The sequence below is a fragment of the Hemibagrus wyckioides genome, linkage group LG06, assembly GCF_019097595.1.
Source record: "Hemibagrus wyckioides isolate EC202008001 linkage group LG06, SWU_Hwy_1.0, whole genome shotgun sequence".
Taxonomy (NCBI): domain Eukaryota; kingdom Metazoa; phylum Chordata; class Actinopteri; order Siluriformes; family Bagridae; genus Hemibagrus; species Hemibagrus wyckioides.
The window spans coordinates 8,423,959-8,437,226 of NC_080715.1; the positions used below are offsets into that span (position 1 = coordinate 8,423,959).

Here is a 13,268-nt window from a genome sequence, read left to right on the forward strand (position 1 = left end):
ACTGACATTAATATATTATTAGCCATTTTATTTTTGCATAATGTGTATTTAAAATAAAAATTAAAATGTTAATGAAAGAACTGCCTGAAAAAATATTGTGAGAAACTCTTGTGTAAAGTTTGCAAAAAAAAATAAAAAATACTTATGCATAACTGGTCTATTTAATTAATTAGTATATTTTATAATATGTAAAATATAATTATCTTATAATTAGTATATTTAATGAGCTTTTTTCTTATTTGCACATTATAATACACATAAGAAGAGTACTATAATACAAAAGATGTTATGTATATTAATGTGTGCTTTTAACAGGTTACGTTTTATTTTGATGTGGATAAAGGGGGATGGGACAAGCCTTTAGGGGGTGGGCCCTGACCTTAAAATGTTTTAGGAATTTAAAGTATTCTAATTGCATTATAAGTTTCCCTACAGGGCAGGGCTGTCACACTCCAGACCTGCAGAGAGATTTCTGTGTTCTCTCCGCAGCTCCTTGGTAATGAGCTAATGAGCCAAATCACGTTTGTCAATTTGATGGTAAGATATAAACTTCGTAGTGTTGTGATCCTTTCCGTTTACATACATTCATGCATACACTGTGTATGTGGTGGAGAAGGTAGGAAATAGAGCAGATGTTAGATATGTGAGTTGCAGTGACCAACTAAAAAAAAAAAATAGTTCATGAAGTGGCTCATCTTAGCTGAATCAAATGGCTCAAATTAACTCAATTAAATGGCTCATCTTAGCTGAATCAAATGTTTTAACTTAGTTAAAATCAAATTCCTGATCTTGGATGAATCAGATGGCTCATCTTGGCTAAATTAAATGTCTCGTCTTAGCTGAATCAAATGTTTTAACTTAGTTAAATCTAATGCCTGATATTTGCTAAATCATTTGGCTCATTTTGGCTTAATCACTTGGCTCATCTTGGCTGAATCATTTGGTTTATCTTGGCTGAATCATTTGCCTCATCTTGACTGAATCAAATGTTTTAACTTGGGTAAATCAAATGCCTGATCTTGGCTGAATCATTTGGCTCATCTTGGCTGAATCATTTGGCTCATTTTGGCTGAATCATGTGGCTCAATTTGGCTAAATCACTTGGCTCATCTTGGCTGAATCATTTGGTTTACCTTGGCTGAATCATATGCCTCATCTTGACTGAATCAAATGTTTTAACTTGGGTAAATCAAATGCCTGATCTTGGCTGAATCATTTGGCTCATTTTGGCTGAATCATGTGACTCATTTTGGCTAAATCATTTGGCTCATCTTGACTGAATCAAAGGGCTCATCTTGACTGAATCAATAGGCTCATCTTAGCTTAACCAAATATTTTAACTTACTTAAATCTATTGCCTGATTTTGGCTGAATCAGATGGCTTCCCTTTGCTCAATCATGTGGTTCATCTTGGCTGAATCATTTGGCTCATCTTGACTGAATCAGATGGCTCATTTCTTATATAAACTTAAGTGGCAGAGCCTTTTATTTGTTTGTTTGCTTGCTTGCTTGTTTGTTTGTTGAGAAGTTAGGTCTTCATCACTTTTGGAGGAAATTTGTACGAGTTGGTTTGAGAAAAATAACATTCAGTATATCACGTCCCTGCCCATGCAGTTTTCTTTACCCAAAGTCATTCAGTAACAGTAAAGCTCCTTGAAAAATGGGTGGGTTCAAGCAAAAGTGCTGTGTTCTAGGCTGTTCACATCTAGCTGTATATAACAGGAAGAGAGAGCCAAAATTCGGAACTGTTTTAAGCCCAAATGTCTTCAGTTAATAGCAAAGAAATACAAAAGAATTGGCCTTGTCGATTTGATGCGATTGGATATTTTGGGAAGCAGTTGAATGAACTGTGCTGGATTTTGTAGATCAGACTGAATCTAGATCTAAAGGTAAATATAAAGGAGAAAGCTCCTGGATTAATGCAGCGTGTCTTGATGCTGAAGGAGAAGGAACTCATTGTTGGGTGATGTGATGTGAGGTGTGAGGGGATGGGAGGAGGTTTGTTTGCACGTCAAAAACCACCCAGGTCCTGCCCAGTGACGTCACCTGGGGACTACACCTGCGCGCGCACTCGTGCAAGGCGCTTTCTTATTGCTCGGGACTTGCTCGAGCGCAGCGCACGACCGCTCCGAGCGCGGACACGCAAAGACGACCAGCGTGCTTTGTGGAGTGAAGAGATTTTCCTTTGTTTTTGGTTTTTTTTTTTTTTTTTTTTTTTTTTTTAACATTACAGGAGAACGATGAGATTTGTGCACATACTCGCGTGACCAAGACGCGAGGAGTTTTTTTTTTTATTTTTTATTGTTTTAAAAACTTTTGTCCAGCACCGGAGATCAGGAGCGCTGTCGCTTGAGCTTTAGACTCTCCGACATTAGATCGAGACGATGTGGCGTGCGTTTATCCCTGAACTGGTGTGTGTGGTGGCCGCGGTGGCGTGCCTGGTCCTGGTGTGGTGTCCGAGTGGAGCGGCTCTGGCCGGCTCGTGCGAGATGGTGCGCATCCCTCTGTGCCAACCCATGCCGTGGAACATGACCAAGATGCCCAACCACCTGCACCACAGCACGCAGGCTAACGCTGTTCTCGCCATCGAGCAGTACGAGGCGCTACTGGATACTGGCTGCAGCCCGGACCTGCTCTTCTTCCTGTGCGCCATGTACGCGCCCATCTGCACCATCAGCTTTCAGCGCGACCCCATCAAGCCGTGCAAGTCGGTGTGCGAGCGCGCCAAGGCGGGCTGCGAGCCTGTGCTCAAGAAGTACAACCACTCGTGGCCCGAGAGCCTGGCGTGCGACGAGCTGCCGGTGTACGACCGCGCGGTGTGCATCTCACCTGAAGCCATCGTCAAAGCCGATCCATCAGGTACACACCGACTCCTTCAACCCACTGACCTTTTCCTCTCCCCTACCATCTAGTGCACCTCTAACAATTTATTAACACTGGCTGTGACTTACATTTGCACTCTTTACTCTCTTCACACTTTGACAAAAACACACCCTTACATTATTATTCCCTCTTTAAAGGGGGGTCTACTTACCACGCAAGCATTTTGAGGCAGGGTTCGAGATAAGACTATTAAAGGTCTAGAGCAATATCACGTAACCATTATGGGTTTTTTTTTTTTTACTGAATGGTTCTTTTAACCTTTTGTTTCTGACTCAAGGAATGTTCTGCATGTGGTAAATATTGGTTCTTGCAGTACAAAGAACCCCCAAGCAGACGTTCCTTTAGTGGATTCGCCCTAAAGAGCAGGATCTTTGTTGGTCTTTTGTTATCATTACTATTATTATTGTTACAACATAATTCTTTCTTTTAAAACCCATCAAAATGCAGCATCTTTTTTCCTCCTAATTTAATCCGATTTTTTGGTCTAGTGCAGCTGTACACAAAGCTCACTATCACCTATAAACTATTGTGCAGGGACATTTTGTTTGCCTAGAAGAATCGCAGCATGATTATATAACAGAACTACAGTGATAAGACAATTACGTAACTTAAAAACACTTTATTCACATACCCAGTTAAAAGATACCGAGTAAAGATGTAAAATGTAAAGAGTAAAAAATGACGCCCCTTTACGGGCTTTACATGTCCTGAAAATACAGTTTAGTACCTGTTTTTCTGAGAGGGTTGCTGAATGAAAGTGACCCTGTTGAGGGGGGAAAAAAACAACTCTGTAAAGCATTAGGAGGAAACCTTGAGAGGACGTGATATTCAAACCCCAGCGTCGTCTGGTGGACCCAGAACACTGGACGTACAGTGTGAAGAGTGAATAAACAGAAGGACTCTGCTCAGAGTCGAGATCCCAGAGATATGACTAAGGTCTGCTGGTGCTGGTGCTGGGTACGAGTTACAAAAATATCCAAAAAAAACCTCCCAAAAAAACAAACAAACAAATAAAAACAGTATTGTTTTTTAGGAAAACCTCATAGAAAAGAAAAGAAACTCTAGAATCACATCAACAGCATCTAAAATAATGCACAAATAAAACAAAAAATGAACCTGATGATAAATAGATAAATTGTCATAATTTTTTAAAGATAAACGGGAATCATTAACAAGTAGCTAACTGAGAAGAATTTTAAGGCAAATAAAGAGCCAGAAAAGACTTGTCATGTCATGCAGGGATTAGCACTAGAGCTAATTAGATAAATGCAAATCATGGCATATAAGTTTAGAAGGCTGGTGATAATTTGGCTTTAATTTGGCTTTAATCTGACTGAGTGTGGGTCACACGCACACACACACACACACACACACGCACACTACTCTAATAGGATGTGGGATTCAGCATGTTCTGATTCTTTTGCCTCTTCATCTTGACTCATCTGTAATACTTCTCCCAGATATCATTCTCTGATTTATTCATATGGGTTGTAGAGTCCCAAGAGGGTCATGACAAAATTGACTATTATGTATTAATCTGGGCTGAGGATCAGACTTGCCCCGGGGGGAAAATATCAGGCTGCAGTGGGTGAGAGATCAGGTTTAGAGTGTAAAAGATTAAAATCTGTTTTTAAAATCAGGGTTACTCTTGATAAAATCTCATGGTTTCCTCTGGGAAAAGGTCTGACTTGCAGTGGGTAAAAATGATGTTTAATCTGGATCAAGTCTCAGGCTTACCCTGGGTAAAAGATCAGGTTTATGTTGAGGGGAAAAAAGTTCAGGCTCCTGGTGGGAAAAGGTTCAGGTTTACTTTGAGTAAAATATAGGGTTTAATGTGGCTAAATTCTCAGTCATACTGTATGTGCTGAGTAAAGGATCAGTCTTAGGCCAGGTATCCTTATGCTGGGTAAAATCTTAGGCTCATCCTGGGTAAATAATCAACCTTACGTTTAGTGAAAGCTCAGACTCACACTTTAGGTTTAAGATGGGTAAAAGGTCAGGCTTAGGCTGGGTAAAATCTCAGACTCACTCTGGATAAAATCTCAGTCTTAGGCTGGACAAAATATCAGAATTACGCCGGGTAAATTCTCAGGATTTTGCTGGGAAAAGATCAAGTTTACATTGTATAAGAACTCAGCCTTATGCCGAGTTAAAAGAGCATTGCACAGGGTATAATCTCATGTTAATGCGTAGAATAATCTCAGGTTTACCCCGGGTATTATTTCAGTCATGTGCTGGGTTTAATCTCAGGTTTACTCTGAATATAATCAAGGTTTTACTCTGGATATAATCTCAGGTTTACTCTGGATATAATCTCAGGTTTCCTCTGGATATAATCTCAGGTTTACTTTAGATATAATCTCAGGCTTACTCTGAATATAATCAAGGTTTTCCTCTGGATATAATCTCAGGTTTACTTTAGATATAATCTCAGTTTTTACTCTGGATATAATCTCAGGTTTACTTTAGATATAATTTCAGTTTACCTCTGGATATAATCTCAGTTTTACTCTAGATATAATCTCAGTTTACCTCGGGATATAATCTCAGATTTACTCTGGATATAATCTCAGATTTACTCTGGATATAATCTCAGTTTACCTCTGGATATAATCTCAGTTTTCCTCTGGATATAATCTCAGGTTAATGCTTGATATAATCTCAGGTTTACTCTGGATATAATCTCAGGTTTACTCTGGATATAATCTCAGTTTTACTTTAGATATAATCTCAGTTTTACTTTAGATATAATCTCAGTTTTACTCTGGATATAATCTCAGTTTTACTTTAGATATAATCTCAGTTTTACTTTAGATATAATCTCAGTTTTACTCTGGATATAATCTCAGTTTTATTCTGGATATAATCTCAGTTTTACTGTAGATATATCATCTCAGTTTTACTGTAGATATATCATCTCAGTTTTACTCTGGATATAATCTCAATTTTACTCTGGATATAATCTCAGTTTTTACTCTGGATATAATCTCAGTTTTACTCTGGATATAATCTCAGTTTTACTCTGGATATAATCTCAGTTTTACTCTGGATATAATCTCAGTTTTACTCTGGATATAATCTCAGTTTTACTCTGGATATAATCTTAGTTTTACTCTGGATATAATCTCAGTTTTCCTCTGGATATAATCTCAGGTTAATGCTTGATATAATCTCTGTTTTACTCTAGATATAATCTCAGTTTTTACTCTGGATATAATCTCAGCTTTACTCTGCATATAATCTCAATTTACCTCTGGATATAATCTCAGTTTTACTCTGGATATACTCTGTTTTACTCTAGATATAATCTCAGATTAATGCTTGATATAATCTCAGTTTTACTCTGGATATAATCTCAGGTTAATGCTTGATATAATCTCTGTTTTACTCTAGATATAATCTCAGTTTTACTCTGGATATAATCTCAGTTTTACTCTGGATATAATCTCAGGTTAATGCTTGATATAATCTCTGTTTTACTCTGGATATAATCTCAGTTTTACTCTAGATATAATCTCTGTTTTACTCTAGATATAATCTCAGTTTTACTCTGGATATAATCTCAGTTTTACTCTGGATATAATCTCAGGTTAATGCTTGATATAATCTCTGTTTTACTCTGGATATAATCTCAGTTTTACTCTGGATATAATCTCAGTTTTACTCTGGATATAATCTCAGTTTTACTCTGGATATAATCTCAGGTTAATGCTTGATATAATCTCAGTTTTACTCTGGATATAATCTCAGTTTTACTCTGGATATAATCTCAGTTTTACTCTGGATATAATCTCTGTTTTACTCTGGATATAATCTCAGTTTTACTCTGGATATAATCTCAGGTTAATGCTTGATATAATCTCAGTTTTACTCTAGATATAATCTTAGTTTTTACTCTGGATATAATCTCAGTTCTATGATGGATATAATCTCAGGTTTACTCTGGATATAATCTCAGTTCTATGATGGATATAATCTCAGCTTTACTCTGCATATAATCTCAGTTTTCCTCTGGATATATTCTCAGTTTTCCTCTGGATATAATCTCAGTTTTCCTCTGGATATAACCTCAGGTTTACGATGGGTAGAATGTAAGATTTCAGCTGGGTATAAACTCAGGCTTTCTCAGGGAAAAAGCTCATTGTTTCTCTTTATTGTAGAAATGAACCCTGTCTTTGAGACAGAAGTGAACAGTGGCTAATGTAAAGGAGTCAGTTTTCTCATCACAATTTCCTCTTTTGCATGTGCATTGCTTACTGCAGCAGCTTCAGATATGTGTTACTGGGTGTCTGCGGGTCCTTAAAAAAAGTCTGCTTTGGAATGATCTTTTGTGAAATGTACTTAACATTTTGAACTCGCATGCTTTCAGACTTTGGGCTGTGGACATTGTGGTGTAACACTGGGAACGTTAAGTGGTGCGTTAGAGCCGCATGAAATCACACAGTTACTTAAATTTTCACTTGGCCTGAGTGGCTAGCACAGGTAACATGAAGAGCCAAGTGCCAATAAATCAAAAAAATCCCTTACAGTAACAGATAATACAGAGAAATACCACTACTGCGTACCTGTGAGTAGCAAACCACTTCACACGCTGTGTATCTTCAACCAAAAGTATCTGGACAACAACATGACCTCTCACTGAAGCTAGGATTATTCATGTGCAAGTTATTTTGCAGACTCTTTTTATATTTGATTGCATCACAACTGCAAAATTAGTCTTAAACTATAAGTTAATTGAGGTATTATTTAATTATTATTTTATTTAAGATACTAAATTGTAACGTGATGATATGCTGAATACTCCCTGTATCACATTCCTGACATGAATCACATTAATAGTCCAATTGATTAAAAGCAATCAAGAGCTTTCTATTTACGCTGTATGGCACCAACACTGAAAGTTTGCTGTTTATTCACCTATAATTATCTTTTTAGATATAAAGCTCCCTATTTTCATAACCTATAAAAGTTTTGACATACTCTTATCAAGTGTGTTGAATTAATAGTCAGCGTTAATTACATTTAATTCACAATTAATTACATTTAATAGCTATTAATTCTAATTCCTTCGATGTAGATGTGAACTCTCAGGACCGTAGATCTGGGTGATTTGTTTAATCTGTGTTTAGTTGTTTTGTTTTGTTTTTCTTTTCTTTTTACAGCATGTGTTTTGCCGTTTCAGATCGGTGCAAGTGCAAGTCTGTGAAACTCGCCCAAAAGACCTATACGAAGAACAATTACAATTATGGTGGGTCTCGGATATTAGCTTAGACAAGATTAACATTAATTACAAAATGTGCAAGTATGTTAAATGCTACCGTCTGATATCCGCTGGCAGTAATACGTGCACGGGTGAAGGAGATAAAAAGCCGCAGTCACGACCTCAGTGCCATCGTGGAAGTAAAGGATGTGCTGAAGTCTTCTCTGGTTCACATTCCCCGTGACACCGTGACGCTGCACTACAGTTCGGGGTGTCTGTGTCCCCCACTTGCAACCAATGAAGAGTACATCATCATGGGCTACGAGAACGAGGAACGATCACGGTACTGTTTCTGCCTTTGAGACTTTGTTTAAGGGGTTTGGCACTCAACTGTACCCACTGTAGTAGAAATATTAATAATAATATTATTATAATTATTATTACTACTACTATGATGATGACAATAATAATAATAATAATAATAATAATAATAATAGGAAATAAAAGATCAATAATATTTCTACAATATATTATTTTAAAATAATGTGTTGTTGTTATTATTATTATTATTATTATTATTATTATTATTATTATTATTATTATTATTATTATAGCAGTAGTAGTAGGAACTAAAAGATCAATTATATTTCTATAATATTTTATTTGTAAAAAAATTATTATTATTATTCTTATTATTCTTATTATTATTATTAACTGAAAGATCAATTATATTTCTATAATCTATTTTTTTATTTTAAATGTATTATTATTTATTTATTTATTTATTTATTTATTTATTTATTTTTATTCCATTGTTTTTCTGTTCAGATTGCTTCTCATTGAGGGCTCCATCGCACAGAAGTGGAAAGACCGAGTGGGACGCAAAGTGAAGGTATTTCATAAATACTTCTAATGTACTTCTAAACCGCAGTGCTGTTGAATACTTGACTCTGATTGGTCAGAAGCTGTTGATTCGTGGACAGCACTGTCCGTATTGTCCGCTCTATTTCCGAATCGCAATTCTTTATTTTTATTTTTATTTTTTTATTTAATTTCTTATCATTTGTTTAACTAATCCAAAGGGACTTGTATCGGGAAAACAAATACAATTTAACTAACAGTACTTTATTTAACACAGGTGAAGAAACTCAGTTTTCGGTGTCTTGGTCATTTTCTTTGTTTTATTACGAAGAGATAAAGAGACTTTAATCAAGCTTTTATAAATGAGAGCTTCTGAGTAAATGTCATTCTTTAATAATTATAAATCGTAACCATGAAACTGTAATACAAATTGCTGGGACATAACAGAGATAAATCTCTTTGGGGTGATTGTAAATTGACTGATTGATTATTGATTACTAAAATAATCCCAGTGTGTCATCTGGGCTGCTCGTTCAGAGCTCTCTAAATCTCCCTCCAGGGCTGGAGTAAATCATCAGGCACCGTTAGCTCGGCTATTTTTTATTATTTGAGCGTCTTCCTCACCGGCTGCTGCACTGTGTTGGAAGATGCCTTTGGCTGAAGTGTCCAGCTGTGAAGTAACAAAGCCGTCATATACGGTTTAAGACTTTATGCCGTGTAAATACCTGAATATGAAGATTTACGCTTCTTAATAAACCTCTTTTTCACTTTCTGTCATGTTTTAGAGATAGCTGCAGAGCTACAACTAGGGTAACCTTCCAGTAGCAAATATTTTCCATGTGCTCAAATAAACAGCGTTAGCCAATACAGTGCTGCAGCCAGTACATGGAGGTCTATACTGCGGGTCTGTCCGTTCAGTACGCTTTAATACACGAGGAATAAAACACTCCGGACTTCGTAATCGGTTTGCTCTCTCTCTGTCTCTCTCTCACTCTTTCTCTCTCTGTCTCTGCCCCCCCCTCGACTTTGACTTCGTAATTGGTTTGCTCTCTCTCTCTCTCTCTCTCTCTCTCTCTCTCTCTTTCTCTCTCTCTTACTCTCTCTCTCTCTCTCTCTCTCTCTCTCTCTCTTTCTCTTTCTCTCTCTCTTACTCTCTGTCTCTCTCTGTCTCTCGACTTTGACTTCATAATCGGTTTGCTCTCTCTCTCGCTCTCTCTCTCTCTCTCTCTCTCTCTCTCTGTCTCTCTCTCTCTCTCTCTCTCTCTCACTCTTTCTCTCTCTGTCTCTGCCCCCCCCTCGACTTTGACTTCGTAATTGGTTTGCTCTCTCTCTCTCTCTCTCTCTCTCTCTCTCTCTCTTTCTCTCTCTCTCTCTCTTACTCTGTCTCTCTCTCTCAACTTTGACTTCATAATCGGTTTGCTCTCTCGATTTCTCTCTCTCTCTCTCTCTCTCTCTCTCTCTCTCTCTCTTACTGTCTCTCTCTCTCTCTCTCAATTTTGACTTCATAATCGGTTTGCTCTCTCTCGATTTCTCTCTGTCTCTCTCTCTTGCTCTCTCTCTCTCTCTCTCTCTCTCTCTCTCTGTCTCTCTTGCTTTATCTTTCTCTCTCTCTATTTCTCTCTCTGTCTCTCTCTTTCTCTCGCTGTCTTTTTTTCTTTCTGTCTCTCTCTTTCTGTCTCTCTCTCTTTCTCTGTCACTTTTTCTTTCTCTCTCTCTCTCTCTCTCTCTCGCTTGCTCTCGCTTTCTCTCTTTTTCACTCTCTCCTTCTGTCTTTCTTTATTGCTCTCTCTCTCTCTCTCTCTCTCTCCTCCCTTGTGAAAGCAGAGTGAGAATAAGCAGAGAAACACGAGTGTGTACTGTGTGTCGATGAGGAAGAAGTACATTCTGATCTAGGATGCGATGAAGTTCTGTTCTCCGAACACAAAACTCCAGAAGAGAGTGAAGTTCTGTTCTGCATTTGTGTGTCTCACTGACGTGACTTTGTGCTTCGTTTGTTTGTTTCCAGCGCTGGGATCAGGCCCTCAGCAAAGGCAGGAAACAGGAAAACGACAGACGCGTCCGTCCCTGACCTCGCCCCGACACGGACCAAACACGACCACACAGAAGTATCTGAGAAAACTGAAAAATATTGCACTAATCTACGTTCTTTATGATGTGTAAGGAGTTTGTAGCAGAGATGTTTTTAGTTGTTTGCTTTGTAAGATAATTTTTTTTTTTAAACAATATCTCTTTCTTTATTTTTAATTTTAATTTGCCTTTGCACAAACAAAATGTTCATTTCAACATTGCTGCATATGTGTATGTGTGTGTGTGGACTTTTATTTTTGGGGGGTGGGGGGAGATTTGGGTGACTTGCTTCATGATTGTGTTGGAAGGGAAGATTGATAAGGATTCAATGGGGCATGATGAGCGAGCTTAGACAAGAGCAGACGACTGTTTTCTAGCGGCGGAAATAAAACGATGGAAGAAAACGGTGTTCGGACGCGACGCGGCGGCGCGCCATCCAGCTCCTCTGTGTCGAAGTCTCCCTGTCGCCGGAGTGAAACAAAACAGGAGGCGCCGTTTGGCACGAGATGCAAACACAAGGACAAATGTGAAATGAATTCTATCAGTAACAAAGACAATATGTTAAGCATTAACGAGTCACATTCATTTAAAAGCAATATTTCTTTTGCATATCGCCGTAGTTCTGGATTTTGTAACTCTTAGGCACACGTCTGATGTTCTTGAACATTGGGACGCCGTTTATGAACGGATGCATAATAATAGCCGTGGTTCATTAAAGACAGCTGTTTTTATATTGGACGGATTGATACAAGATGATTCAGCCGTGCTCAAGCCATTACTCATCCTGCCTGTTATCACATTTAAATCCACTATTAAACATATCTGACTGGTCATCCGAGCTTTGTGTTTAAACCTTACAAATCTTTTACACAGTCATGCCTGGTGTGTGAACTTTGTCTGTTTAATTTCACTCTGACGATAAACTCTATGGACACACACACATCCTTGAGGAACCTCCCTCCACTCTCTCTCTCTCTCTCTCTCTCTCTCTCTCTCTCTCTCTTTCTTCTGTAAAGGTTTTCCAATAGATGTTGGAGCGAGGCTGTGGTCATTCAGCTACAAGAGCATTGGTGAGGTTAGGAAGGTGAGGAGGCTCCAGTTCATCAAGGTGTTCAGTTGGGGTTGAGTCAGGGATCTGTGCAGGACGCTCCAGTTCTTCCACTCCAACCTTAACCTTCAGCCCATGGAGCTCTGTGCTGGAACAGGTTTGAGCCTCTTAGTTTGTGCTTAGAGAAGGCTCACATATGGTTGGGAAGGTCAGATGTCCACCTACTTTAGACCATTATAGTGTGTGTATAATGATCTACATTTCTGTGCAGTTTTCCTAGCTAACCTCTGGATATTTTACTAAACACACCTGATTAGCTGAACAAGCCTCTGAGCTCCAGTGTGTATCTAAAGAGGATGATGCCACATATGTCTCTGGTTACAGAAAGGGTTAAACCGGGAAGTTTATTATTTTAATCAGAAACCTGTATTAGAGTCAGGAGAAGAGTTTTAGACAAGACTTGGTCATCTACAGAACAGCAGTGTGTGTATATGTACATACTTATCAAATTTTGACATGATATATTTTTACTAAACCCCAAGTTTATTTTAGAAATACACAAATAGCGACGTTTCTCTCTGGACCTGCAGTCTATGCTGAAAGATTATTGTGTATTTCTTGTGCCGTGTGTGTGTGTGTGTGTGTGTGTGTGTGTGTGTGTCCAGCACAGTAAGTCTTGTTCAGATTCTCTCATGGGGGTTTTACATAAACACGTCCTGAGTGCCTCCTCCTGCTCCCTTTACACGAAAAAGAAGGCCATTTATGGTTGCGCCGGTCAGTTTCATACGAACCTAGATCCGAGACCCTTACATACACGCTCTCTTTAAAAAGATATCATAAAACAGTGATAAAACTCATAAACCCCAAAACCTGGATACGATTCAGCTTCCACGATCTCTCAATTATTTTCTCCCGGCTTCCATTTGTTTCCCTAAGACATGCATTTCCCACGGCCTGTCTTGACCGTGGAAATGGAGCTGAGGTTTACGCTCTGTATTTATCCCTCCGGAGAGATGGCTCGGAAATTATACCCCACCTGATTTATGTGACGAGGGAGTCGGCCAGTGCAATCATTTACTGCAGAGTTTATGGGAGAATTAACACGAAACAGAGGGTTTACGGCGTTTAACTGGCCGTCCTGCCTCGCTTCATAGCTCCCATGGTAAGTGATCACCTCAATCAGAGTGCTTTTCTCCACCGTGCCTTACT

The 13,268-nt window shown here is 38.4% G+C and overlaps 1 protein-coding gene across 1 annotated transcript; it reads left to right on the forward strand.

Annotated features, from left to right (window-relative positions):
• Positions 1 to 2,172: 2,172 nt before the first annotated feature.
• frzb (frizzled related protein) lies at positions 2,173 to 11,844 on the forward strand. The gene is made up of 5 exons (XM_058393447.1): positions 2,173 to 2,859; positions 8,066 to 8,131; positions 8,222 to 8,426; positions 8,912 to 8,975; positions 10,950 to 11,844. Exons 1-5 carry the CDS (start codon positions 2,385 to 2,387, stop codon positions 11,010 to 11,012), a joined length of 873 nt encoding a protein of 290 aa, XP_058249430.1. The 5' UTR covers positions 2,173 to 2,384; the 3' UTR covers positions 11,013 to 11,844.
• Positions 11,845 to 13,268: the final 1,424 nt, after the last annotated feature.

Coding starts and splice junctions, on each gene's coding strand:
- frzb (XM_058393447.1), top strand. CDS start 2,385: ATGTGGCGTGCGTTTATCCCTGAACTGGTGTGTGTGGTGGCCGCGGTG. Junction 2,860..8,065: donor CGTCAAAGCCGATCCATCAG/GTACACACCGAC, acceptor TTGCCGTTTCAG/ATCGGTGCAAGTGCAAGTCT. Junction 8,976..10,949: donor GAGTGGGACGCAAAGTGAAG/GTATTTCATAAA, acceptor GTTTGTTTCCAG/CGCTGGGATCAGGCCCTCAG.